Here is a 27,372-nt window from a genome sequence, read left to right as displayed (position 1 = left end):
CATTCAGAATCAAAACTGTGTCTCAAGGATACAAATAACTACTTCTAGGCCAATATACAGATAAACTGTTTTGTTTTTTAATGAGAATAATTTATTCTGACAATCTTTCACTCTCTAAGCCACAAACATGATGCTGGATTATAAATTTAAAGAGATGATTACAAAAAAATGGTTTGGCTTAAATTAATTTTGGGGGTTTTTGGCAATTATTTGTTTGGATCTAAGGAACAAATCAATTAACCCTGTCATACGCAATCTTCACATGGAGTCAAGAATTGGAAAGATTTTAATGTTCCTGGTTTTATGAAGTAAAATCAATTCTGTAATACTTTCTGCTGCATTCAAAGCTACCACTTTGAAATCTGTTAATAAAAATTGCCTTGCTAAATGGCAGAACTTTCCCCTAGCTCTTAGTATTGACAGATATGTCTCTAAAAAGTGATTAGCTGTTATGGCTAGACTACTAAATAAATAACATTCAGTATCAATGCTACCATGATTTTTAGATGTACAAATAAGAAAGTATATACTGAACACAAAAACTATTCATTGTTTTTATGCAATATTGTTTCTCCGCATAGTACTGTTTCAACAGAATGGTAAGCAAAAGTATTATTTTATACACAAAGTAGTAATAATAAGGTTTTGAGACATGCTATTTTCAAAACTGAGATACAGTTCTGTGTCCACATTTTTCTAGAACTGATCACAATTTTTATATTCCCTTACAGCTGACTTCAGACATGTTCTGCATTGAGAATTCAAAAGCCTGGCTTATTAATTCTATAATTACATAAGATTGTAATTTTCCTCAGTTAAAGCAATGGGGGGAGGGGGAGAGAGGATTGTATTGTATCATTGTCTGTTCTTTATTCTTTATTTGTGAAAGTACCCCAGGGATTGTACAACTCTTTGGAAGCAAAGTGCACTCCATACAAAAAGCTGAATTGAATTTATGTCTATTATTTAATCAAAGAATGTCTAAATCGACCATACGTTTTAACTGATTACAGTGTCAATCCTACAGGCAATTGACTTAAGCAGCTCCTCTGAATTCACTAAAGTTTGCTCCCACTCCCAGGTGAATATTGATTGCAGTTTGAATATACATGGATTCACATGTGAATTAAAACAGGCAAAATCATTTTGATTAAACTAATCAAACATTTTAGGTATGCTTCACAGTTTAGCACCTGACAAAATATTTGTAGATATTGTAGAATAGATATACATTCATAACATCTCAGTGCTTGTCTCTCCAGCGAAATTATGGCACTAAAATATAGTGTATAATGAATTGAAGCTATAAACTGATAATCTAATTAAATCATACTTATCCCTGTACTGGATGGGCAATAAACAGCCCTAGGCCTTCAAGTGAACTCTTTTCGTGACTCTTAGTTTTTTCTTCTCATGGCTTCTGAAGACCAATGACAATTTCCCACCATTTTGAGTTCAGAAATACATTAAAAAGTTCTAAAATATGCATATAACAACAAAACACTCCCCAGAAATCCAACCTTACCTCTACATATGACTTTACAGACATCAACATTAAGTGCAACATCAGCTACCAAAAGGTAAAGCATTGTTATTTTGCACTTTAGTGCTATACTTTGGCTCAGTGGTGGGTTCCGGCAGAGATTACTCATGGCCGTGGCGCGCACACGCGCATGCACAGTGCAATAAAAATGCTTCTGCACATGCGCAGAAGTCAAAAACAAGATGGCGGCGCCTACGGCATTGCCGGAACAACAGCGGGACTGTGGCAAAGCTTGCCACTAAGCTACTACTCGTTCAGATGAACTGGTAAGAACCAACCACTGATTTGGCTCCTCTGATGATGTTCAGCAAATCAATACAAAGTAAGTACGGTAGATACAAAACATTCCATACATTAAGTGTTCTCTTTTGGGTGGCCCACATCCAGACCTGGAACATGCATGTTCCAGCAGAAATGTTTCAGATACGGATAACAGGAAAATGCTAAGGACGTCAGCAAGGCAGGGAGGTAGGAAAATCGGTGGCATCAATTTAGGGGAGATAATCAAAGGGAGATCCTATGAAAAACTAGGATAGAAAGAAATCAGTGGCTACTAAGGGGAAGTAGGAAAAGAAATACCCTAAGAAAATCAGCAGGCAGGCTAATTTACAGCCTTTGTAGAGAAAGAGAAAAATATACCTGGGCAAAGTGTTTGAGATTGTAAGACCTTTCCAGAATTGTTTCAGTACAAACCCAGAATAATCAAAATGTTCCAGGTTTCAATTCCCACCAAACTGTAATCTATGCAGAACTGTTTATCAGAACATGTAAAATACAATGTGTTTATTTCAATTAGAAATTCACTTTCCCTTTTCCTTATGTTCTTACTAGAAATGCACAATGATGAATTTTGTAGAAAAAAGTAAATACAGTAAGATTGCAATCCTATACCTAGTTTCAAGTCTCAATGATTTTGAATACGGTTCAAATAACCACGTGTGTATTAAAAGAACAGCAATAATAGAATTTCCATAATGACTATTCTTAAACTCAAGTAGATCTGATTTAAAAAGAGAGTGCCTTTCTGTCCCCTCTACAGGGTTCTTTCTCCACATTGTAGTCTGTGATCTTCATCACTATTGATTGATGAGGGAATAAAACCTTTTAGAACTGTGGTGTTAAATATATCTGTATTCCATAGTCTTTCCAATCAATTTGTGGTTTGGAAAGATGACTATTGCTTCAGGATGATTACACTGCATTTATCAAATGTTGTGATAACCTGTACTTCTGGCTGCTGCTTCCCATTCCACTGTGAAAAACGTAATTGTTCCAAAAAATCCAACAACTGCCATTATTAAAAGTTGCCACTGAAGAAACAAATAGTTGCTGTAGAAGAAAGCAACAGCTGCACAGACAGACTGAAAAGAAAAAAAACATGTTGTAAGTGCAATCTTAATGACAAGCCAACTGAGTTATAGACATTGATTTTTAATGCCATCTCACCTCCACTTTTAATTACTGGAACATAAACTTTCATATTCATGTTTCTTTATAGAAGCAAATACACTTATTCCAAACTGGACATGTCTAATATACAGATTACTTTTTGTAAGAGTGTTGTTTGTGTATACAAAATCCAGCACAGTATTTTAAATTGTAGGTTGAATGGCCTAGCATTATTGATATACATGAATTTTGCATTTCATTTAAATATCATATAATGTATTAATGGATTATGTCTAATTTGGAGTAAATGAGATCAGTGTTGCAAAAATACCAAAATATCTTTTCTATATAAGCATACCACCTTGAACTCCAGGGTAATTTTGATGGAGGAAAGGCAGACTACATATTGAACAACGAACAAAAAGATACTATTGTGAATGCATTCTTTGCTACCATAACCCAACTGTTACTTTATAATTTTTACTTGATAATATCACAGGAACTTTTCTCAGAAATTAATTCTACTCTCGCTTTTTCTTAGCACAAAGGGCAAAGTTTCCTTTAAGCCATGCTCAATTTCTAATGGCTAAATAGATAAGATCCATAAAATTCTTTGGCAACTGTACAGCAATATAGTATGCTATTACTTCCAGAATGGGGTAATCGTGGGTGGGTGTTAGCCCAATCTATATGGATTTCTGATAATTTATTGCCAAATATTATCATGCCTAATTGTACTTAGTAAGCAAGTGAGACAAGGTTGGCTAAGTGCTATGACCTGCTGATACATTTTCCCCAATGAAACTGGAAGTTATTTTGGGCTTAGTAGTATCAGGCTAGAGACTGGGAAGCCATGAGTTCTAGTCTCACTTTAGGTACAAAGCCTGTTGGGTGACCTTGGACCAATTATTCTTTCTCAGCCCTACGAAGAAGGAAAATCACTTCCCAAAAATCTTCAACTCCATGGATTACAATTGTCCTTGACTCACAACCACAATTGGGAGTAGAATTTCCATTGCTAAGGTTGTTAAGGGAGTCATGTCCCAATTTTGTGTAATAATGTATGCCAGGTACTAACCATGATGGGGGTGTTATGATAGTTGTAAGTGTGAGCATTGTTTATAAGTCACTTTTTTCAGTGCTGTTGTAACTTTGAATATTTGTTAAACAAATTGTTGTAAGTCAAGGGCTATCTGTAGTCCAGGCAGCTGTTGGAAGTCCAAAACTGAGGAAAAAGCACCAAACATCATCCCCATCTGGTTCTGCCACTTGGAAATAGATATTACCTGAACGAATTTAAATATAGCAAAGGCAGGTGCACTGTCTTCAGAATACAAGAATCCCAAAATACTAAGGAGTTGAGTGTTGAAACAGCTATCTCCAAAGCCCAGTAAGAAACTGCAAAAAATGGCTACTTCTTTGCTGAAATAAAGAAGCAATAAATAATAAACTCAAAATTATAATTGAAAAACAGTATTATGCTCAATTCTATCATTTTTGATTTTCTTCAGGTTTGAGAAATACAACAGAAAAGTGGCCAATCACTTATTTATTCATTTAATTTTTATAGCCACCTGTCTTAAATATATGACTCATAAACAAGCAACATTTAAAACACCAACAATATTTTAAAAACTGCAGATTAAAATAATAAAAATACTGTATATAAAAAAACTATTAAAATCAAACATTATAGTTTGTTTAGCACAGATATCAGAGTAAATGCTAGAGGGCCACTTTTCTCTAATAACACCTTCTCCCAGGAATTGCATATCATTTGTTTGTACGTAACCTTTCATATACATTTACAAAATAGCTGACAACAATGGAATTAGATTCCTGTAATTCTTCCAATCTTCAATATGCTTTGATTGGGACTATTAATAGTGTTCTCTTTTAGTGTCACTGATTACAGGTAAGGTCCGATAATCATCAAACTTAATATGCCTCTTCCTCATAACATTGTCATGGCATTTTATCTCAACAGAAAAAAGATTGCTGTTGTTTTACTATAAGATGCCTTTTTGATCGGTCTAACTTTATGGAGTTCCAGTATTTGAACCAAATGGGTTCTAATCGGGGTGAAATGCTACCAGTGTAGGAAAAATTCTAAGGTTTGCCCGAACCGGTAGTAAAAAAAATGCTTTAAAAAGTGGAAAAAAAGGTTCTGACGATCATACAGCATAGCTGATTGTCATGGAACCTTTCCCCCCCCACTTTTTAAAGCATTTTTTTACTATATATTCACCCAAACTGGCAGGAAAAAAATGCTTTAAAAAGTGAAATAAAGAGGGTCTGAAAATTACACGGCTCACATCTGATCCACGCAATCATTGGAACCATTTTTTCCATTTTTTAAAGCATTTTTTTCCTGCCGGTTGGGGTGAATAGGTAAGAAAAAAATGCTGTGAGTTGCGCGATTGTCAGACCCTCTTTAATTCACTTTTTAAGGCATTTTTTTTCCTACCTGGAAAAAAGTTGGCCACGCTCATCCGGTCACATGACCACCACCAGCAAGCCACACTCACAGAACCGGTGACCAAAAAATAATAATAGATTTCACCACTGATGCATCCACTTTACAGCAGAGAAGTGCAAATCTATCCTGAATTATCCTGTGCCACTTCAAGATTTATGCATGATATAGATACCATATTTTGTTTCTGTTATTATTTGATTAAATAACAATTTGTGACCATTAAACAATATATTGAATATTAATCAAGATTCATAATTCATTTCAGAATAAATTGGCGATAGCTTAAGGTACTTGAATTACAGTAATTTAGCTATAGTTTTACCTGAGAAAAGTTTAACCCCACCCTGTCCATCTTCAAACAGAGCTTATATGACTGAAGAATTTCCAGTTATGAAATTCTATAAACTTTCTAGTTCTATTCCATAATAGGGAAACACAAATGCAAAAAAAAGAGCACAATACTGGAATTTGAAACTGAAAGTTAAATATGTCATCCTGACAATGAAAACATAAAAATGATCTTCAAATGCTAGTAATTCTTATAACAAAATGATTGTGACCAAGAAGAAGAAAAAACAAATATATATAATTGTCTTTTAAGAATAATCTGGATAGAAGAAGCAAAAATCGTACCTTGGTTCCATGAATGCAATGCTATCTGTTCCTTCCATGGACGCAATGGGTGCATCATTTGGTATATTACAAAAAATCAAATAGAAAGCTATGAAATGGATCACAATGCCTAACATCACCACTGGGTTCCTGCCAAATCTGTTGTTCTTACTTAGGAGGCCAAAGATTCCTCCACCTGTAACAGTAAATATATAATTATTATCCATACAGAAAATTCCTTTCTTTAATGCAGATGCTCACAGGGTAAATTAAGGAACAAGCTTTTTTATTGAAAATGTTAAAAGTAAAGTGTTTTCTTGAAGACTGGTTTCTTAAGATTCCCAGCATTAAGGAAATATCTTAACTGGAATAGTTAGAACCTACCTTAGCAGCACTGTATTATAAAATTCCAATAGCTGCCAGTTTGTTACCATCATCCATAAGGATGCTATGATAATCTGCTGGTGGCACTGTCCCTTTAAGAAAAATCAGTAAATGCGTACTAGTACATGTCAAGCAAGAACTCTAAAAACACTCTGACCTTGATATTTTTCTTGCATATTCTTCATTATCCAACTAGGTAACATCATCGGTGCTAAAAGGGAGTAAGGTTTGCTCTCTGTTTATATACACTGCCTTGCCCTGTCAGTGTTGGGTTACAAGTGGACTGGTGTCACAACAAATTGGAGTGTTGGCCAACAAATGGACTGGTGTCATAGCAAACTGAAACAGCGCTACATTAATAATAGCATTACACTAATAATAATAGCATTACAATGGACCATTACACATATCATTATATCAAAACAATATGTCTGGTTTTTATATTGTACAATGTACTGAACTCACATATTCTATAACAGGGTGTCAAACTCATGGTGTCGCATTGTCGTCACGTGACATATCACAACTTTTTCCCCTTCACTAAAACGGGGATGGGCATGGCCAGCATGTGATACATCTGGCCCATGGACCACGAGTTTGACACCCCTGTTCTATAGTGACACAAAGGACGAAGGCAAATAATAAATATGTAATATAACTTTATTCATGAATTTAAAGCAAAAATAAATAAATAAATCCTCTGAAAATGCTTTGTGGAGTCTTGTTTAGCCTTTGTTCATTTGTTTTGCAAAGATAAAGGTATGAGGACAACTGATTTAACAATTAATTTTGGACTTCTAGTATCTTAGATCTTTGCTGAATTACTTTATCTACCTGTATATTATATACATGTACTCATTGATCACATTTATTTATTAAATTTATTTATTTAATATCAGAAAATATTTTCTATTACTTAGAATAGAAAATATTTTCTACTATTTACAAGTTTCTCAAAGTTTGTTGTATCATTTCATTTTGTTGGGAAGCAGTTTGAACTCACCTAATATTTCTCCAATGCCAATGAAAATACCAGACAGTCCAATAAGACTTTTTTCTTCAGCACCAAATTTCTTAATAGCGCCTATACAAGTTCCATATACTCCAGAGAAGAATGTTAATTCCAGCCCTTGAAAAACAACATTATTTCAGTCATTATTATATGCAAGTATTTATCCTTAAGTAAAACATTTTCAGAGGAACTTTCAATAAATATTTCAATGATAATTATTTAGCAAAATTCCCATATGTGTCCTCATAAGACTTAAAAAACCGAACACCACTTAGAAACAAACAGTGTAATTCGCAGATAGGTAACATATTAGTACATTCAAGAACTTTCAATATATGCAACGTCTTTATATCAGCTGTTGGTAGATCATTAACTGTCTTTGTATAGGTGAATCAAAATATTATTATCCCCAAATTACAGTCTTCAGAATAGGATAGGCCTCTTTGAATAAAGAAACCAGCAACTATCCCTGCTGTTTGCTACTGTATAGTAACCTGACAGATCATGAGGGCCAAAATTGCATTTTTACCATAAATATGCCCCAAATTCAACAACTCAATTCAATGTCATTAATTGATTTTCATGAAGAAACCAAAGACTGGACGATTAAGAAAAAACATGAGAGATATAACAAATGTCTGTACTATATAAACTTTCAAGATTGGTATTTGCACTCTTGTTCCATTACCTGTATAGGCTGTTGGGACACTAAGGAGCAAAATCCGTTTTGTAGCACACAATTTGAATGATCTTTCTACAAAGAATGCAAAATGGAAATATTTAATTAAACGATGTGAAGAGAATCTTCATTGATTTGTAATTCAAAAATTGGAAACTGGGCTTAATTCCAATATCCCTTTCTCTCTCAATGATAATGAGCTCTTCTCTGGTGGTACTCAACAGTTTTGAACGTAAGTACACTATGGAGCTTAACAAATCAGTGGACTATACCAACTTTGTGAGTCAAAGCAGGATAAACAATTAGGCCAGCTGCACCAAAAATAGGCAATGTTACAAGATTTATAGTAATGTTGCTACTAACATTATATCTCTGCCTCCTTGAGGAGGGAAATCTTAGAAACAAGTTACAAGGAATTGTAACCATTTGCATTTGACTCTTGCTGAGCGTGTCAAAATGCCCTGGGAACTTTTACTTACTTATTGCATCCATGGCCCTTGATGTTTTGCTTTGGCTAGACCTGATAAAACAAGTATTTATTTAATGTGAAAAAATATGTAGTATATTAAGAAAATCATTATCTTGCATCATTATCAACGTTTTCCTTTACTCAGTACCATTTATCATTTTAAAAAAATTAAATATCAATATAGGAAATATTGATTCAGAAATAAGCCAATAACCTAAATTATATGTGTATTAAACTTTTGACATCACTTTTCTTCATGAATTCCCCTTACACATCAAAATAGGTCTGCCCAATATCATGCAACATAAAAATGTATCAACAGAAATTAATTTTCCTACATAAATTACGTATGTAGTTTCATGTAAATTATCTTGTAGCTGTACAGTTTAAATCTAAGCATCCTTCCTACCCTGAATAACTGGGGCAAATGGATTGTTTTCTAGTTACAATGCCTCTCTGCATTAAACACAGGCATCCTTTCTTAGTCAAAAAAGAGCAGAAAGAGCAGAATATACTGATATAACAAAAAATCAACCATTAGCACCTACATGCTATCTGCAACGTTTTCAGAAGTGGTTTCCTCTTCCTCTGAATTTGTTTCTTCTGGAGTTTTAATGAGAAAAAACAAAACGGTGCCCACTAGACTGATCACCGTCAGAGAGATGAAGACAGTCCTACGGTCACTTTCTGTGGAGAAGAAAAATAGTGTGTTATACCTTCTTCAATGAACAGTGTACTCGTTCAAAGTTGCCAAAACATTCAGGATATTTTTCAGATAAAACAAAATATAAAGTACAGAACCAAAATTACATTCATAACAAATGTCAGTAAATTTTCACGAATCAATCCAAGATTCTGTATTTGAAGATAACTATGCATATTAACATGTTTTGTTTTAGTATGGTCATGGAATTAGTCGCTTAATTAGGCAATTATTAGGAAATAAAGCGGAAAATCAGTCAAAACTTTTAGTATATTCAGAGGAAGAACTCTCTGCATAAATATTCTGGTAGATAGTTTTAATAGGCGTAATACTGCCTTTGTATCTAAATTCATGTTTACAATAACATAAGGAGGAAATTATCTTCCCAAATGCTTTCACAAATGGTTTGTTGTATTCAGGTCTTTTCCTATGTGTGTGTGTATATATAGAGAGATATAGGTTTCATGATTTAGATTATATGTGTATGTGTATGTATATGTGTACATATATGCAGGTCTTGGGGGGTTATATTTGTTCTGGATAGCTGTCAATGCTTCTTTTATAGGCACTTGGGTGAAGAGGGATATGACATCGAAGCTCACAAGTAGGTCGCTGGGTTGTAGGTTTTGTTTCTTTATTGTTTCTATGAAGTGGAGTGAGTTTTGTACGTGTGAGGTGACAGATTCTGTGTAGGGCTGAAGTTGTTTGGCAAGAAATTTGGCAAAATTCTGTCGAGGTGAGCCTATGGAGCTGACTATGGGTCTGAGTGGTGTTCCTTCTTTTTGTATCTTGGGGAGGCCATAGAGCTTGGGGCATCTGTCTGATTTCTCTCTGGGGATGATTACCAACCTAATCCAAAGGGAGACCCCCCCACAAGAACTGAGACACAGAACAGGACAATGGCATTGCCCTCTTCCCTTACATCAAAGGCACCACAGATAAAATCAGCAAAATTCTCCACACAATATCAAGACAGCCTTCAACACTGACCAAAAAATAGCCAACATCTTAAGAAACCCCAAAGACAAAATCCAGCTAGAAAACCAAGGAGTCTACGAAATATCATGCAAAACCTGCCCAGACACATACATTGGACAAACTAATAGGAGAATAAATGCATGCATCACAGAATACAAGAACGCAGTCAGAAAAGAAGAAAAAACTTCCTCCTTTTTCCAACACCTTAAAGCAACAGGACATGACATTGATTTTGAAGGAACCAAATTACTCTCCAAAACTGAACACTTCAACAAGAGAATAATTATGAAATCTATCGAAATAGAGAAACACCCCCACAACATGAATAAACGTGATGATACCTCCCACCTACCAGACATCTGGAAACTAGCCCTACTCAATAAACGAGTCCCAGCCACAAAAACCAACACAGGACCCAGAACAACACAGAACATCATCACCAATCACCCTCACCAAACATCAATTCCATCAACCAATCAAGATGTGACAACATAGCCAACCAATCCATTTAAAGCAACAAAGCCAACATTACACACACACACACACACACCTATATTTATAGAAAAATGGCAGCTCCAATCACGCTTTGCTCACACAAGCATGAAGCCTAATTCAGCCTGTATACATACTGTAATAAAGCATTACATTCTGAAAAACTGTAAAATCTGCTTTCCTTACTGACCAATGAGCTATAGTAAACCAAGTGAAGAATAGGGAACCTGAAAAAACAGATACAGTCAGACTTCTTTGAAGACTGAACTTTTCAACTGGTCTATCTAGATAGAGATCTCTCTATATCTGATCTATCTATCCATCCATCCATCCATCCATCCATCCATCCATCCATCTATCTGTCTCTCCTACCCCATCCAATATTTTATTTGTATCCCTTTATTATTTTTACAAATAATTGAAGGTGGCAAATATATTCAACACACTTTCCTTCTCCTATATTTCCCCAAACAGCAGCCCTGTGAGGTGGGTTGGGCTGAGAGAGAGTGACTGGCCCAAAGTCACCCAGTTGTCTTGGTAGATAGTTGGCTAGGCCAAGGGAGAATGGAAATGGAAAAGAAGAGAAGAGTGGGAAAGCATTTGCTTATCCACTTCAGGCAAAAAATTGCTTCCACACAAGCTTTTCCTTTTCTTATCTAACTGCTGAGACAGTAAATTATTCTTCTTGTCTGGGTGTAGGTGATTAAATATCAAGGGACACAACATATTTTAAAATGGGATTTGTACACTCAGTGAGATATTGTAAAAATTCAAAGATGGAGACAGTAGGCTGAATACACAGGCTTCAAAGGATTTCATGAACAATACCAACCTGATATGTAAGTTTTCCCTTGCCAGGCAAAATATATGTAGAGATTTCCAAAAAACAAGCTGTAAACAAAAGATAAGTAGTGGTTAATGCATTATTTGTGATATAAGAAAGAAAAAGGTGAATTATAGTTCAAATCAACATTGAAATAATCTCAAGGATTTATCTGTAAAATGTTAAATTATATTGGCATTGCAAGTAGATTCCAACATACCCAGTCAATAAGAGCTCATCTTTCCAAGGTATGTATGTTTTTCTTTCATTACATCAGCCTTCTTTAAACTAATACCCACTGGTGGGTTGGATTTCAATTCCCATAGTCCCAGTCAATAGGACTTTTGGTCATAACAGCTAGCAACTATGAGAACTGAAGTGCAACACAAACAGATCATATCAGGCAAAGAAGGCTCCATGACAAACATGGAAAATTCACAGCACAAATGTTAAAATCGACAAATATTTTGGCTCAACAAGAAACAGCTTAGGAATATGATCCCAATAATGGAAACAAAAATTCCAATATATGGAAGCAGGACATAATGACAAAGTTTAAAATAACTGAAGAGGAAATACTGCATTTGATTTGAAAATTAAAAGTAGGAATGAAGACAGTTTTCCACCTGCAACCTGATTATACCACTGCCCTTTCACATTGTGACTTTTCCCCCTCTTCAGATCTCATTGTTTTAAAAAATATATTTCTGAGATCAGTTTAGAATGCTAGGTTAAGCTACCAATTTATCCATGAACCAGGGTAGCAGAATCTAGCTGTTTTTGGCTAACCTTGAAATCTAAGCAAGCTTAGACCTTTAAGTATTGGGCAGAAACTACCAGAGGGCTGCAAGCTAGACTGGGAAAATGAAAATATATCTTTAAAGAAGTAAGGGAAAATAAATTGGAATTATTCCTCAGAAAACTACATAAACGTGTCAGTGAAGTTGCCAGTTGATCTCAACTGAAAGAAACATTGTTTAACTACCATATCTTTACAATCCTATCTTGGAAATTCATAGGGTTTTAAAATAAAAACTCTAGCCACTACACTCTTGTTTTGCTTATACAGTCTTCCCAGGGCCACAATGGAAGTGGTCATTGATAATAATCCCTTTTGTTTCTATCTACACAAACTGATAAAGGACATTTTATTTTGGATGGCACATACTCTGTGATTGCTGTTTTTATCTTGTTAACTGCTGGGCAGTGAGGTCTAACACTCCTAGTGGTGCTGCTGGTGAGGGCCCTGCTGTGCTGAAAACAGACCTCTGCTTTTTTGTTTAGCAACTCTTTATTTTAACAGATGTGTTGCTTTTGAATGATTGTCCTACCTTTTTATGTTTTAATCTTTATTATAAGCTCCTTTGATTATTTGTATTTTTTATTTAAATTTGCTTGCTGTCCACCTTGCCTATTTTGCTTAATAAGAAAGCAAAGTATAAATTATATATTTCCTTTCAGAAAGCAGCAGGTATCATTCACAATTCCCAACTTCAACCCAAGAACATCCTCATTAGAATCATGTAAAAGAGGTAGAGAATAAGGGACTAGTCCCACGCTTGACCAATGTTCATTGGCTAAAGTAGAAGCTGAATTTCAATTACCCTGATCTAGGTCAAAGCAATCTAAGCCATCTAGAAACAAAATATGTTCTAAATTGAACATGCTATTCATGCTCCCTAACTTATTTTATAATAAAATCGTGGAAATTTCTGAATGCCCTCAAATATTTTCCTATGACACAGATGAGACAATGACTCAATATAGATTTAGAACAAACTCTTCTTCCCATTTAGGACTCTTTAAATGATAGTTGACATAGAAAGCAGAACTTGAAGGGAACTGTAATTTTAGAAAGCACATATTTTGTGTAAGCCCCAAAACTGACAGCTCAGTTATAAGTTGTACTTTCACAATCTTGCTTTAAGTATCCAGAGAAATACAGCCTAATTATACATTTGTTTCCCAACAAAAGGTTTTTTATATTTGCACCATCTGTGCACTTTCTGGTATTGGGTGATTTCTTCTTCCCTTAGCTCCCATTTGCCTAAAAAATGGTTTAGTGAGTTCCCAATCCTCCAGAATAAATTAGAGGTCAACTGAGAGATGCAAAAGGCAGAGGACACCACTGCAATCTGTGAAGTTTTATTTCATTTCACAAAAGGATTTAACCAAAAGTAATAGTTTAATTATTTACCTGGATTGCAATAATGCCCAGAAAATTCCACTGTTCCTGCCAATTGTGTTTTCATTTGAATTTATTGTTAGACAATTTCCTTGAGCAGTCCACAATACTGGAAATGTAATAATAATAATTATTGTAAATAAGAAAAGTAATCTTCTAATGTTTGCTTATATTGGTATCTGAAAATGGTTGAATAACATAACATATTTGTATTCTTGGATGCTTCTCAGGGTTGCTTCACAAATGCTTACAGTTGACCCTATTTAAGTATTCAAATAAAGCAGATGATATGGTAAAAAATATGTTAAGTATTAAAATTGTATTCATGTATTCTAGCCACACTTCCAATTGAAGTTCCAATCATTACACATTTTACACAACAAACCTATATAATGCATACTTTATAAACTACAGACAGTATTGTTCAAAGTGAATGCCACTTTAGCTGGAATTTCATTATTGTAATTTTGGGAATAAAGGCAATTTAAAAAGATCCTTAGCAAATCTAAATTCTATGGAAAGAACTTCTTGGTTAATGTGCTAAGACTGTGCTTTAAGAGGGAAATAAGTAATTCCAAATCCTATTGAACGTTTCTTCATAAGGAATAACCATGTATATTTATATTATTCATGTAATGTTCTGGAGTGGTGCAGTGACTCAATGGTTAAGATGCCAGGCTTGTTGGTTGGAAAGTCAGCAGCCCAGGTTTGAGACCCAAGCACCATCTTCCATTTTTGCCCCAGTTCCTGCAAACTAGCAGTTTGAAAGCATTTAAATGTAAGTGTATAAGTAGGTACATTGTTGATGGGACAATAACAGTGCTCCGTGACGTTTTGCTGGCCACATGACCACAGAAATGTCTTCAGGCAGGGCTGGCTCAATGGCCTTGAAACAGAAATTAGCACCACTCCCTATAGTCCGCAACAATTAGCAATGGTACTAATGGTTAAGAATAGTTTTACTACTGGTACCTTCTTAATACTGGGGAATGGGACACATTGTTTGCATTCCCCTCAATGGAAAATGAGAAAAGTGTGGGAAAGCAAATTGAAAATAAGGTCCATATTACTCAGAATCAACCTAGGCTCTCACCCAAATCTCATGATTCCATCAATAGCAAAATAAAGTCCTTCATAAAATGGGGAGCATCTTTCAGGTTGAGAGGAAGTACTTACCAGCAGCTGCTATTCCAAGGAAAACTGAGGCTGTGTAGAAACTCCAAGTAATAGGCTGGATAAAAATGGCAATATATAGGCTGAAAAGAAAATAGTTTTAATACGCATGATGCCATGCTCACAGAGCTTTGTAAAATAATTTCTATCACTAGTTGGGAGTAATCTGTACTTGATTGATTTTCAGTTGTTCTTACCTCTACGAATTAATTCTAAATCTTATATTTACCCACTTACAAGATATTTAACAGAATAGCAGAATTGGAAGGGACCGTGGAGGTCTTCTAGTCTAACCACCTGCTCAAGCAGGAGACCTACATCAGTGTTGGAGAACCTATGGCATGCGTGCTGGACGTGGCACCCAGAACCATTTCTTCAGGCATGGGAGTCATCCCCCATTGCTCTTCTGGGTTCCGGCACACTGGCCACCTGGTCTTCACACACGCATGCGTGCCAGAAACCAGAAGGCCAGGTGGCTGGCACGCATGTGTGTGCTAGAAACCACAAGATCATCCTCCCGGCATGCACATGTGTGCCAGCCACCTGGTCTTCCGGTTCCTGGTGCTCCCGCGCAAGTGAAGACCAGCTGGCTGACACAATGGAACACGGAAAAGCAACAGGCAACGGATCAGGTACCCAAAGAGTTGGCTCTGCTGGTCCCTTCCAGCACATAAGCCATAGATTCACCATCATAGCCCTACATCATTTCAGACAAATGGCTGTCCAATCTCTTCTTAAAAGCCTCCAGTAATGGAGCACACATAATTTCTGAACGCAAGCCGTTCCACTGGTAAATTGTTCTCACTGTTATGAAGTTATTTCTTAGCTCTAAGTTACTTCTCTCATTGATTAGTTTTCATCCATTGTTTCTTGCTTTAACATCTGGTTCTTTGGAAAACAGATTGACCTCCCTCTTCTTTGTGGCAGCCCCACAAATATTGGAATACTATCATGAGCCACAGTGGTACATTGGGTAGAGTGCAGTACTGCATGCTACTTCTGCTGATCGCCGGCTGCGTGCAATTTGGCAGTTCAAACCTCAGTAACCTCAAGGTTGACTCAGCCTTCCATCCTTCCGAGGTGGGTTAAATGAGGACCCAGATTGTTGGGGGAAATATGCTGATTCTGTAAACCGCTTAGAGAGGGCTGTAAAGCAGTGTAAAGTGATATGTGTCAAAGCGCTATTGCTATATCATCCCCAGTCCTTCTTTTCACTATACTAGCCTCAACCAATTCCTACAACCATTCCTTGTATGTTTTAACTTCCAGGGCCCTAATCATCCTTGCTGTTCTTCTCTGCACACTTTCTAGAGTCTCAACATCTTTTTTATGATGTGATCAAAACTGGATGCAGTATTCTATGTGTAGTCTTACTAAGGCTTTATAAGGCAGTACTACCTTATAGTACTTAGTACTCCATTCTATCCCAGTAACGCAACCTAGAATGGCTTTGGCTTTTTTGACTGCTGCAACACATTACTGGTTCATATTTAAGTGATTGTTCACTAGGACTCCAAGACTCCCACTCCCACTTACTGCTATTGAGCCAGGTTTCACCTAATCTGTACCTGCACATTTGGTTTTTCCTGCCTGAGTATAAGACCTTACTTTTCTCAACATTGAATTTCATTTTGTTGGATAGGCCCCATTGTTCAAGTCTGTCGAGATCCATCTGGATCTTGAATATATCATCTGAGGTGCTGGTTATTCTACCAGCTTAGTGTCATCTGCAAATTTGATAAGTTCCCCTCATCTAAATCATTTGTGAAGATATTGAAAAGTACTGGGCCTAAAAATGGAACTTTGGGGTACCCCACTGCTTCCTTCCTTCCATGTAGATGTAGTTCCATTGGGGACTACACGTTGAGTGTTATTTGGCAGCGTACATCTAGTGCTGATGCTGTTTATCCCTTATTTTTCTAGCTTACTGAAATCCAAGTATACTATGTCCACGGCATTTCACTGGTCTACTGATTTAGTCACTTTGTCAAAGAATGAAATAAAATTGGCATGATCTGTTTTTGACAAACCCATGTTAGTTTCTGGTTAAAAATTTCCTTGCTTCTAGGTGTTGCTTGGTTATCTTTTCCAGGATCTTCCGAGATACTGATGTTAGGATGATTGGTCTGCAGTTTCCTGGATCTGCTCCCACCCACCCCCCTTTTTTGTTGTTGTTGAAGTTTTCAAGAAAGGATTGAACCAACATTTGTCTGGGATGATATAAGGTCTCCTGCCATGGGCAGGGAGTTGGACTAGAACAGCTCCAATGTCCCCTCTAGCCCTATGATTCTATTCTACTCTAAGACCAGCTGCTATAACAATAGTAGTTATATCATACATTCCCCATCAGTCAATTATATACAAAACAAGAGCAGGTTTTCTAGGTGCAGCTAAGTAAACGGAAATCAGCATAAATTATACCAGGAATTGAAGCAATTTTACTTACCTATAGAAGATACCACTAATAAACATGGAAAGTTGTGGTCCTATGACTGCAACCACTGAAGGTGAAATTATATTTGATGCTGAAAACACTCCATAAATAACAGCCATACTGTACAAAGGAATAACAATGATTAGTAAATCATTAACATGTACTTGAAAACTAAGAGAAAAATAAGGAGGAATTTCTTTGGAGTTTTTTGGGGGGGCGGGGAGTGGAAATGGTTCTACAAGGTAAATCTGTCAATATACACACTCTATGTTTGCAACCACAACATTTTTTCAAGCACCATGGTATTACCACATTGCTACACTAATTCACATAGATGCTGTATCTAAAATTATTTTACATGAAGATGCAAGCTACCTTCTTTTACATCTCTCCCCAACCCATAAACAAATTTTATCCATGAGAATTGGACTGTTTGTGCAGTATGTTTATTTTTGATTATGTTCCTTTGGAGATGGGAATTCAGAGACAAATTATAATTCTACCTGTTTTTAGGTTTAATAAAAACAATAAAGGAAAAATGGTTAAGTACAGCATGTAATTCTAAGGTGAGGTCACAAATAATAGTAATAGTTTTCATCTATAGTAAAATTAGCTGTAATTCCCCTAGATCTCCAAATGGAAGTTCTTTTAAACTAGGTTTAGTAAAAACATGCCAAAATCAGTATATTGTTCATTAGCCTGTCTTATTCAAATCATAGTTTGAACTTCTCTAGGATCTTTAATTTACAACTGAAAGCTAGAATTTCTGAACACTGACACATAAAAAAGGAAAACGAGGAAGAACTGATACGTGTATCATGCCTCATTCTCATAGGATGAATTCATCCTGTTCCATTATGCCTGAACCTAGTCATAAAATGTACCCAAAAAACAACAAGTTAAAATTTTCCAATAAATGATAGTGTTGCTGCTCCATGAGATATGGGTTTTAATGTTCTAGATTTTTAATGTTGTAAGCTGCCCAGTTACTTGTGTTAAGTTAGGCTGGCATATAAATCTACTTAATAAATAAATAATAAAAGATAAGTGTAAAGTACCTTGTATAGCCACTTCCATGAAAATCAGTATGATTTAAATTTGTAATAACAGTTTGCTGTAATACATTAAAATACATTAACATGATTAACAAAATGAACTATTATCCAGATTGTTTTTTAAAAATATATTTAAGTTTTAAATTACAAAACAGACCCACAAGTCACTATAAATACAAGTATTAAATATGCCTATTTACAATTATTTGGACAAAGTATTTGCAATTAATCTCCTAAGTAAATCAAGTTGTTTTAAATTAAATTTGCATCCAAGAGTGTTACATTAGGAAGTAAACAAAAGTCAAAAATCTAACTAGTTTTAATATCCACTTTCCTTCTGTTAAAGGAGAAACATCATATTGCTTGATAAAGAAGTGGGCCCAAATCTGCATTTGCCCACAGAAGATAAAATGAGGCACATCTGTAGCAGCAATCATGATGTGGCAAATAATAAATCCTTAGTTTTTTGTACAGCACTGTAGTACTCTTAAACCATCATGTAAGTTGATCCCATGCTTAGAGGCCTGACTGGCAAAAATCACTGTTTCCATACTCCCCTCCCAAAAAACATTACCTAAAATATTTTTATACAATGGTAAAACTAGACAATGCCTCTATAATTCCATCATTAGAGTCAAAAAGAAGCTTCTAGATAATGTTCTGATTTATTGGCTAGCCCCAGGACATCAGACACATTTAACTGGACTGTGCAAAGCCAAGGATGGCCTTATTCTCCATATTGTTCAAGACAAAAAGGAAAAGAAAAAGGAAGAGCAGAGGATTGCCTAAATACATCTAAGCAGGAGACGTTCTCTTTCCAATTACATTTGCTCATTGTTCCCCTTTTCCCAATACCATTATATATCTAGAGATATGGGTTCCTTATTTTAATAAGATAAATTCTCATTAAAAGTTATTTCATATGACAGACTGTACAATTAACTCCTGTGTTTCAGGATTGACACAAGGTCTGAATCTCTGGGCTAAAAGTTAGATGATCGCAAGCCCTTTTTTTTGTTTTTCCAGAGCTAGACTGAATAGTGAAGACTTTGACAGAATGACTAAAGTCTCTAGATGGTGACTTTAGATGGATGTGTCAGGGTGTTTAACATGGCTGGTAGCAACCGATCATGACATGTTTTAGAAGTAACCTAAGAAAGAAGGATCTTCCAGGCAGTCTAAATTATAATTTCTCCCAGCACAACAGAAAGAGGATTGCAATTTTAAAATTATGCTTTTTGAGCAATCAGGAAATCCACACTTATAATAACAGATAAAGGAAATGGCAAGAAAAGGACTGCAAACATCGAGACAATATTACATTCTGAAATATATATTTCTGTTTCATCAAGAAGCTAATCAATGCACATAGGTAAAAGAAACATTTTATCTTACCGCTATATTTCCACATGTTTGGAAAGCAGTGAACATAAACATGAATGCTATTCCTAAAACAATGATGTTCAACTGTTTTTTTAATTCAGAATTCATCTTGTGTTTTATCAGAATGTTGTCAGACTAAAATGTAAGTTAACATTTGTTTTTCAAGCTTCTTCCTTTTTTTAAGTTTCTGAGAAAGGAACAAAAAACACAAATTCTGCATTACTAAATTAACAGCTGTTTTCTGAAAAAACAAAGTATAAAGGAAATACCAGCAAACAGAAATGAATAAATAAAGAGTCTCTACCTTTCAAATGCAGAACAGCAGCAGATGCAAAGAAGCAAAGAAGCCACATTCTGTCCCAGAGCTTCATTTATCTACTATATCATGAAATCAGATTTTGACTTGGACACCAATTATCTGATAAAAGGAACATCTACGGAGACTATTTCCATTCATGCCAGACAGGAAATACAGATCAGTTTACAAATCAAGTCAGCTGATCAAATGAGCAAAAAAGAAAAAGCACTCATGAATTCTGGGAAATGCAGTTCAAAGAGCTATACACTAAGGAAAAGAAAGCATTCTAAACAATGCTACAGAATAGAAACACAACGATAAGTGTAAGCATGTACAAAATATCTTTTAGATAATAATGACTGTACATTTTGTTTTTTTCATTTGCCAGGAAATTTTGAGAAAATCTAATTCTGAATAATGTGATATATGATAAAGAGAAAACCTTGAATTGATTTGAATCGTTACTGAACCTAAGCTTGTCTGAAAGGAGTATATAACAAATTAATACTTCTTTTAAGTCCCACTTTATTCAATGAACTCTAAACCTCATTATTTATGATAGCACTTGCAACCTGTATCTATGAGAACAAATTTCTTTATTATAAATAACAAAAAATATGTAATAATGTAACCCTCCAAATCAAAATGTTACTATCAGTCATCAAAATGTGCAATGCAGTTCAAGAAAAAAGGTAACATCCTAGACAAATATATAATTGTAGTATATAGGGCAAACCTCATGAGAACTAAATCCAATTATATTAATGCATTTGTGGTTTCCCTCATCCAATTTTCATATCCAAATGCTAGATTCAATATTGAATGTGTATGGAGAAATGTGTGTGTGTGTGTGTGTGAGAAGGAGGGAGGGAGGGAGGGAGAGAGACAGAGAGAGAAAGAGAAAGAGAGAGAGAAAGAGAGAGAGAAGGAAAGACCGAGAGACCCTGATGAACAGACTGCAAGTGAGCTGGAATGGGTGAGAGAAGGAGAAGTTCAGGATATCCACACCCTACAATCTCTCATAATATATATAATAGATTAAAAGCTATAGCTTTAAATAGTAAGATTCTGTCCAATAGATATAAGCAAATAAAGTATTGGACTTTATCTCACTGTATCATTTTTAGGCTAGGGCAGTGATGACTAATCTTTTTATATGAGTGTGTGTCAAAATTGTGTGTGTGCACGCTATCGCACATGTGCGGGTGCCCACTCACCTGCACATGTGCAAGCGATCCTCCCACCTGCATATGCACAAGCGACCCACGGGAGTGGGGGGAATTTTCGCCCTCCACAGACTCCAGAGGCTTTCCTGAAATGAACTTCTGGTTTGCCCGTTGGGCCATTTTTCTTTTCCAGACTTTAGGAAAGCCTCCGGAGCCCAGAGAGGGCGAAAAACAGGCTCAATGGACCAACTGGAAGTTTGTTCTCGAACTGCCAGTTGGGTCATTGGGCCTGTTTTTCACCCTCTCTAGGGTCCAGGGGCTTTCCTGAAGCCTGGGGAGGGCAAAAACGGCCTCCTCCAGCCCTCCAGAAGGCCAAAAATCATCTGGCGCACGCCGGAGCTGAGGGCTGCCATGCCAGCAAATATGGCTCCGCATGCCACAGGTTTGCCATCACGGGGCCAGGGCCTGACACATTCCTGGCAACTATTCTAAACTACAACACACACACACCAGAGGTGGTTATTCAGCAGGTTCTGACCAGTTCTGGAGAACCGGTAGTGGAAATTGTGAGTAGTTTGGAGAACCGGTAAACACCGCCTCTGACTGGCCCCGTCCCCATCTATTCTCTGCCTCCCGAGTCCCAGCTGATTGGGAGGGAATGGGGATTTTGCAGTAACCTTCCCCTGGAGTGGGGAGGACATGAAGATTTTACAGTATCCTTCCCCTACCATGCCCACCAAGTCATGCCCACTGTGCCATGCCATGCCCACCAGGCCATGCCCACAGAACCGGTAGTAAAACATTTTGAACCCCACCACTGACACACCCACCCACCAAAAAAACCTTACTTACAATCTAGTTCCAGACTGCACATATACATACTCATAGTCACAAGTGCATTTCGGTAATTTGGGCATTTGGGAACCTTTAAGTGAGAAGGGAGATTACATAGACAAGGACTACCTGTAGTTAGTTAACACTAACAGTGTAAGTAAGATAACACCTATAAGATATTTTTAGGTTGGCATTCAAAATTTATTAATCAGTGCTGTACACTAAAATCAAAATAAAGACAGCTTTCCCAGTATTATGCGTATCTCCTACTATTTTTAGAATTCTGAAATATGTATTAAAGAAGTTATATTCAACATAGTATGAGGTATTTTCAAGAAAATAAAGACAGACTTTTGGCTCCTCATTTACTTTCTATATTATGGATTATCCATTTTTCATGTTTAGTTGCTTGGATAATATACACTATTGCTGTACTCTCCCACTGAATTAGAAATTACTTCATTATCAACTTTTGAACGAAACATTGGTTCAAATAAAACTATATATCCCACAAAAATGTTGGTGACAACGTTGAAGAAGAATATACTTTGATTCAGATTTACAGACAGCAGAATATTACCCATGCATCAGCCTGGAAAGCATTCTTTAAATCATGTCCCTCATTTTTTATGTATTTCTCCTTTTCTAGTTCATAATAAGTAATATTTGTTGTTTTATTAATTCATCAGCTAAACACTTCCCAGTATTCACTCAGAAAAATTCATTAAATACTATTTTCAAATATCTTACTTTGCTCTGACTTTAAAAAATGACTTTATTCACTAAATATTTGCAAAAATATTTTAACATTAGTTTAATTCTAATCCCCACATTATTTTAGTGTAGCGGTAAACATCTATCCTCAATTTTGTGGTCAAAGGACTGGAAATAATTGATTTATATTCTAATAGGAAAAAAAGAAGAGAATTGCTAAAAAATGCTCAAACTAGCAAGTAATTGCACTTCTCACATACAGGAAAGCCAATGATCAATATTTAACAATCCTGATTTCAATAAAGTTGCTATATATGCAAGTTAAAATCAAGAGGCAGACAACAGAGATCATAATGTTAACGTCCCATAGATAATGAAAAAGACATATTTTTGGTTTAATTAATTACACAAAAGCTTTTGATCTTTGACATTTATTTAAAAAAATGAATAGGAAGGCACAGTTAGAACAGAAGCCATTTAATGAGATGGGAGAAGAGTGCACCAAGGCTCTAAAATATACGAAATACTGGACTAAAAGAAGTAGAGACCGGAAATAAAATTGCTGAGAAATATGAAACAACCTCACATATTGTGATACCATTTTGATGGCTACAAACAACACACACACACACACACACACACACACACACACACACACACACAGTTTCCCTGAAAATAAGATCTCCCCGGATAATAAGCCCAATCAGGCTTTTGAGAGCATGCGCTAAAATATGCCCTCCCTGAAAAATTGCAACACAGCAACAGCCATGAGGTGACCATGCTCGCCACCTCCTGCACCTCAAACATAATAAGACCTCCCCAAAAATAAGGCCAAGTGCTTGTTTCGGGGGTCAAAAGAAAATAAAACCCTGTCGGGGAAACAAGAGTGTCTGTCTCTGTCTCTCTATGTTTGTGTGTGTGTGTGTGTGTATATACTGTACACACACACACATAATTTTGAGGGGTCTTTGTTGTTCTCTGATCTTGTTTTCTTCAAGATGTTTCCATTACCCAAAGTAGGTAACACCATCAGTGCTAGTAAGGAGTGGTTTGCTGTTAGATTACATATTCTAATAGCTTGCCCTGTCAGTGTTGGTGGGGGTGGTTTTATAGCAATAGCAATAGCAGTTAGACTTATATACCGCTTCATAGGGCTTTCAGCCCTCTCTAAGCGGTTTAGAGAGTCAGCATATTGCCCCCAACAACAATCTGGGTCCTCATTTTACTCACCTCGGAAGGATGGAAGGCTGAGTCAACCTTGAGCCGGTGAGATTTGAACAGCCGAACTGCAAAACTGCAGTCAGCTGAAGTAGCCTGCAGTGCTGAATTTAACCACTGCGCCATTGATTGGGCTCTTGGCTTTTTAGGTAGTTTCTTGTTTGGAGTATTGTTTTCCTGATTACTGGTCTGATGTCAATCTTGGAGTTAATCTATGCTGATCTAGGTTCTGATTGCTGCTGGTGCTTGGGTCTTTTTGACTGATTATCTCTTTTGCAGTCTCTTGTTGATGTCTATGTGTCTACTGATGGCTAATTTGTCAGAGTGGCCGGCTTCTAGAATTTCCCTGGCATTTTTGGACATAGCTTGGTCTAGGATGATCACATTTTCCCAATTGAAACTATGTTTAAGTTTGCCTATATGTTGTGAAATTAGAGAGTTTTCATCATGTCTTCTGACTGCCAGTTGGTGTTCATGGATGCGTTCTGCCAATCTTCTGCCTGTTTTTCCCGAATGCCATCACTCTGCTAAACAAATAATTCCCTCACCACTGTCAAAGTATTCACTAAGGTGCATTACTATTACTATTAGTTTTCTTATACTTCCTATCACCCATCTCCTCCCACTTATGACTGCATGACTGTAACTTTGTTGCTTGTATCCTTACGATTTATATTGATATTGTTTCCTGATTGCTTATTTGTACCCTATGACTATCATTAAGTGTTGTACTTTATGACTCTTGACGAATGTATCGTCTTTTTATGTACAAAGAGCATATGCATCAAAGACAAACTCCCTGTGTGTCCAATAAAGAATTCTACTCTATTCTATTGTTTGTCCTACATAGCAGTTGTTGCAGTCATTACATTGTATGTTGTAGATGGCTCCTGTTTTTTCCTCTGAGGTTGCTGGGTTTTTTTGTTTGCTTTGGATGTTTTGAAGGGCTTTAGTTGGCTTGTGTGCTAACTCTAATTCCATGTAGTTGTACCAGTAGTAGTCTGTTAGTCGTGACCTTTCTCTCTCGAACGCAGATGGAGATCAGGACAAGATTCAGCAGTCCATCTGCATTTGAAAGACAAAGTCACTCTTTCCAAGACAGCAAAATTCATATTTTGGATAGACAGGATCATTGGTTCCAGGGGTAAAAGAGGCCATTTATGTTGCTAATGCCCCACAGCAAAGAACAGGAGATTAAGAGGAGAAACTATCTTCCAGGCTATGCAAACAAATCAAGATGGCAAGAAATACTTCATACATCAAGCCTGTTGAATAAAAAGCTCAACAAAACAATTCTTTTGGGGGATGGAAAACCACCATGAGAGCAAACTGTTTTGTATCTCACCTAGAAAACAAAAGTCAGTTTGCTATCTTTTTATATCTCGAAAAACATTGCATAGTACCGTACTTATCTTTGGAATAGTGCAAAATACTTTACAACACAAAGTCCTTTTTTTACTCATTTTAAATAAATTTCCCTGACCCACAGAGGGAGGCCTGATAAAATGGGCTTTGAAAATCTCATCATAGTGCTGCTACTACTGTGGTTATTGTTTCATTTTCCTACGCCTCATTTCCTTCAACAATCAGAATCGCTGCCCTAAACTGCAAGAGCGTCCAACTACTCTAAGTTGAGACAAATACCGTCCTTGAAAAGACAGCCTCCCCCTCCCTCCGCCGACCCGGCTCTCATTCAGCGCGAAGACACAGCAAAGAAAGCAGCCTTCACCCGCCCCTCTCAGCCACCCCTCCCCCCCTTGGCCTCGCGCTTCCATCTTCGCTCGCTTCTTTTCACGCGCCCCTGAGGCACGTTACGTGCGCGCTCCCGCGTATTATTAGTCAGCTTCCTCGCAGTCTTGGCCGCCATTTTAAGCACTAAGCGTCTTGTCTTTTAACAAGCGTATACGACGCCAAACACTTAACGGTTTGTTAAAATCGATAGGCCGACTAAATTATAAGGAGCAAAGACGGTTATACCTTTTCCAGAATTGTTCTTTGGAATGGGAATTAACGCTCTGCACCCTTCCGCGTGAAAAGCCTAAACAATCGCTTCCGGGTTTCCGCACTAAGGGGCAGATGAGCTTTCGCAGTCGATAAAAAAATTATTTTCCTCATTTTCTGTTTGGATGGATGTCAGTTGCCCTCACCACTGCCTTTTAATATCCTCTTCTCCCTTTGGAGCAACAAAAATCGAATTTAAATTCGAATGACTTAGCGTACAACGGAGGGGCGCGGGTAGAATCGAGAACTGCTTCCGGGCCATCGGCGGCCATTTTGTGGCGCTTAAATACTTGACGAAGGGCGGTACCTCGTTCACTTGCTCGTGGCAGCGGTCGGAGATGGTGGTTTGCAAGTGAGCTGTGGTCTGCAACGCCGACGGCGAAGCGGTATTAACGCGAGCCCACCACGGCAACCATCTCTATAACCTTTAGAGATAGTTTGGCCGCTGCGATTTTTTCCGTATTTTTGCGCCCAGCAACATGAGTTACGGGCGTCCGCCTCCAGACGTAGAAGGCATGACCTCCCTGAAGGTGGACAACCTGACATACCGTACTTCTCCGGACACACTCCGCCGCGTCTTCGAGAAGTACGGCCGCGTGGGGGATGTCTATATCCCCCGCGATCGCTACACCAAGGAGAGTCGCGGATTCGCTTTCGTGCGTTTCCACGACAAGCGCGACGCGGAGGACGCAATGGACGCCATGGACGGAGCTGTGCTCGATGGCCGCGAATTGCGGGTGCAGATGGCCCGTTACGGCCGGCCTCCGGATTCGCACCACAGCCGCCGTGGCCCCCCTCCCCGCCGGTATGGAAGCGGCGGTTATGGACGTCGCAGCAGAAGGTGAGATTGGGAGGGGGAGGAAGGCCTATCGGCCGGTCTTACTAGAAAAGTAATTAAATGGGATATGTGTATAAGGGAGAGGCAGAAAAAAGGCCCGGGCTAATTCGTTAGCGTACTAGTTGGAGGGGGGAGGGAGGTCGGCGGGAAAGGGAGCCACGTGATCCTGAATGGGCGGCGGGTGGCCTCTCAGCCGTCGGCTCAGAGATAGCGTGTTCGACTTCCTGGATGTTTTCCAACCGCCCGTCTCTTTCTCTCTTCCACTCAGTCCCAGGAGGCGGCGTCGGAGCCGATCCCGAAGCAGGAGCCGATCCCGATCTCGCAGCAGATCGCGCTACAGCCGTTCCAAATCGAGGTCCCGCACGCGGTCCCGCTCTCGTTCCACTTCGAAGTCCAGATCGGCCAGGAGGTCGAAGTCCAAGTCTTCGTCGGTGTCCAGATCTCGTTCCCGTTCAAGATCCAGGTCCAAATCCAGAAGTCCTCCACCTATCTCGAAGAGGGAATCGAAAT

General features: G+C 37.4%; 2 protein-coding genes across 5 annotated transcripts in view; one reads left to right on the top strand and one right to left on the bottom strand.

The window, feature by feature from the left end:
* MFSD11 (major facilitator superfamily domain containing 11) lies at positions 1–26,267 on the bottom strand. 2 transcript variants are annotated; one of them, XM_032212411.1, is made up of 15 exons: positions 26,001–26,267; positions 20,098–20,290; positions 19,806–19,980; positions 18,414–18,469; positions 17,368–17,475; positions 14,925–15,004; positions 13,761–13,857; positions 11,573–11,631; positions 9,116–9,254; positions 8,578–8,618; positions 8,108–8,173; positions 7,411–7,536; positions 6,045–6,219; positions 4,219–4,354; positions 1–2,904 (listed from the first exon to the last, which is right to left on the bottom strand). In XM_032212411.1, exons 3-15 carry the CDS (start codon positions 19,899–19,901, stop codon positions 2,749–2,751), a joined length of 1,335 nt encoding a protein of 444 aa, XP_032068302.1. In that variant the 5' UTR covers positions 19,902–19,980; positions 20,098–20,290; positions 26,001–26,267; the 3' UTR covers positions 1–2,748. The 2 variants fall into 2 exon arrangements, with proteins under 2 accessions (XP_032068302.1, XP_032068303.1); XM_032212412.1 differs by lacking the exon at positions 20,098–20,290.
* A 70-nt stretch (positions 26,268–26,337) lies between these two features.
* SRSF2 (serine and arginine rich splicing factor 2) overlaps positions 26,338–27,372 on the top strand; it is a 3,252-nt gene continuing 2,217 nt past the window's right edge. For all 3 annotated transcript variants that reach the window (XR_004254885.1, XM_032212417.1, XM_032212416.1), the window contains exons 1-2: positions 26,338–26,865; positions 27,131–27,372. The exon at positions 27,131–27,372 is cut by the window's right edge. Coding sequence is in view for 2 of the 3 variants with exons in the window: in XM_032212417.1 (XP_032068308.1) it covers positions 26,504–26,865; positions 27,131–27,372 (604 nt within the window). In the remaining variant the exon portion in view is untranslated. The remainder of the gene's footprint in view (positions 26,866–27,130) is intronic.

The sequence above is a fragment of the Thamnophis elegans genome, chromosome 2 (genome assembly GCF_009769535.1).
Source record: "Thamnophis elegans isolate rThaEle1 chromosome 2, rThaEle1.pri, whole genome shotgun sequence".
In the NCBI taxonomy this organism is placed as follows: Eukaryota; Metazoa; Chordata; class Lepidosauria; order Squamata; family Colubridae; genus Thamnophis; species Thamnophis elegans.
Note: the sequence above shows the minus strand (reverse complement) of the source record. Positions and strands in the feature narration are given on the sequence as shown.

Excerpts from the sequence above, each read along its gene's own strand:
- MFSD11 (XM_032212411.1), bottom strand. The coding sequence starts at position 19,901 with ATGAATTCTGAATTAAAAAAACAGTTGAACATCATTGTTTTAGGAATA. Across the intron at positions 15,005-17,367 it reads ATTAGTGGTATCTTCTATAG|CCTATATATTGCCATTTTTA; the intron begins GTAAGTAAAATT and ends TTTTCTTTTCAG. Across the intron at positions 6,220-7,410 it reads TGGCATTGGAGAAATATTAG|GTGGAGGAATCTTTGGCCTC; the intron begins GTGAGTTCAAAC and ends TTACTGTTACAG.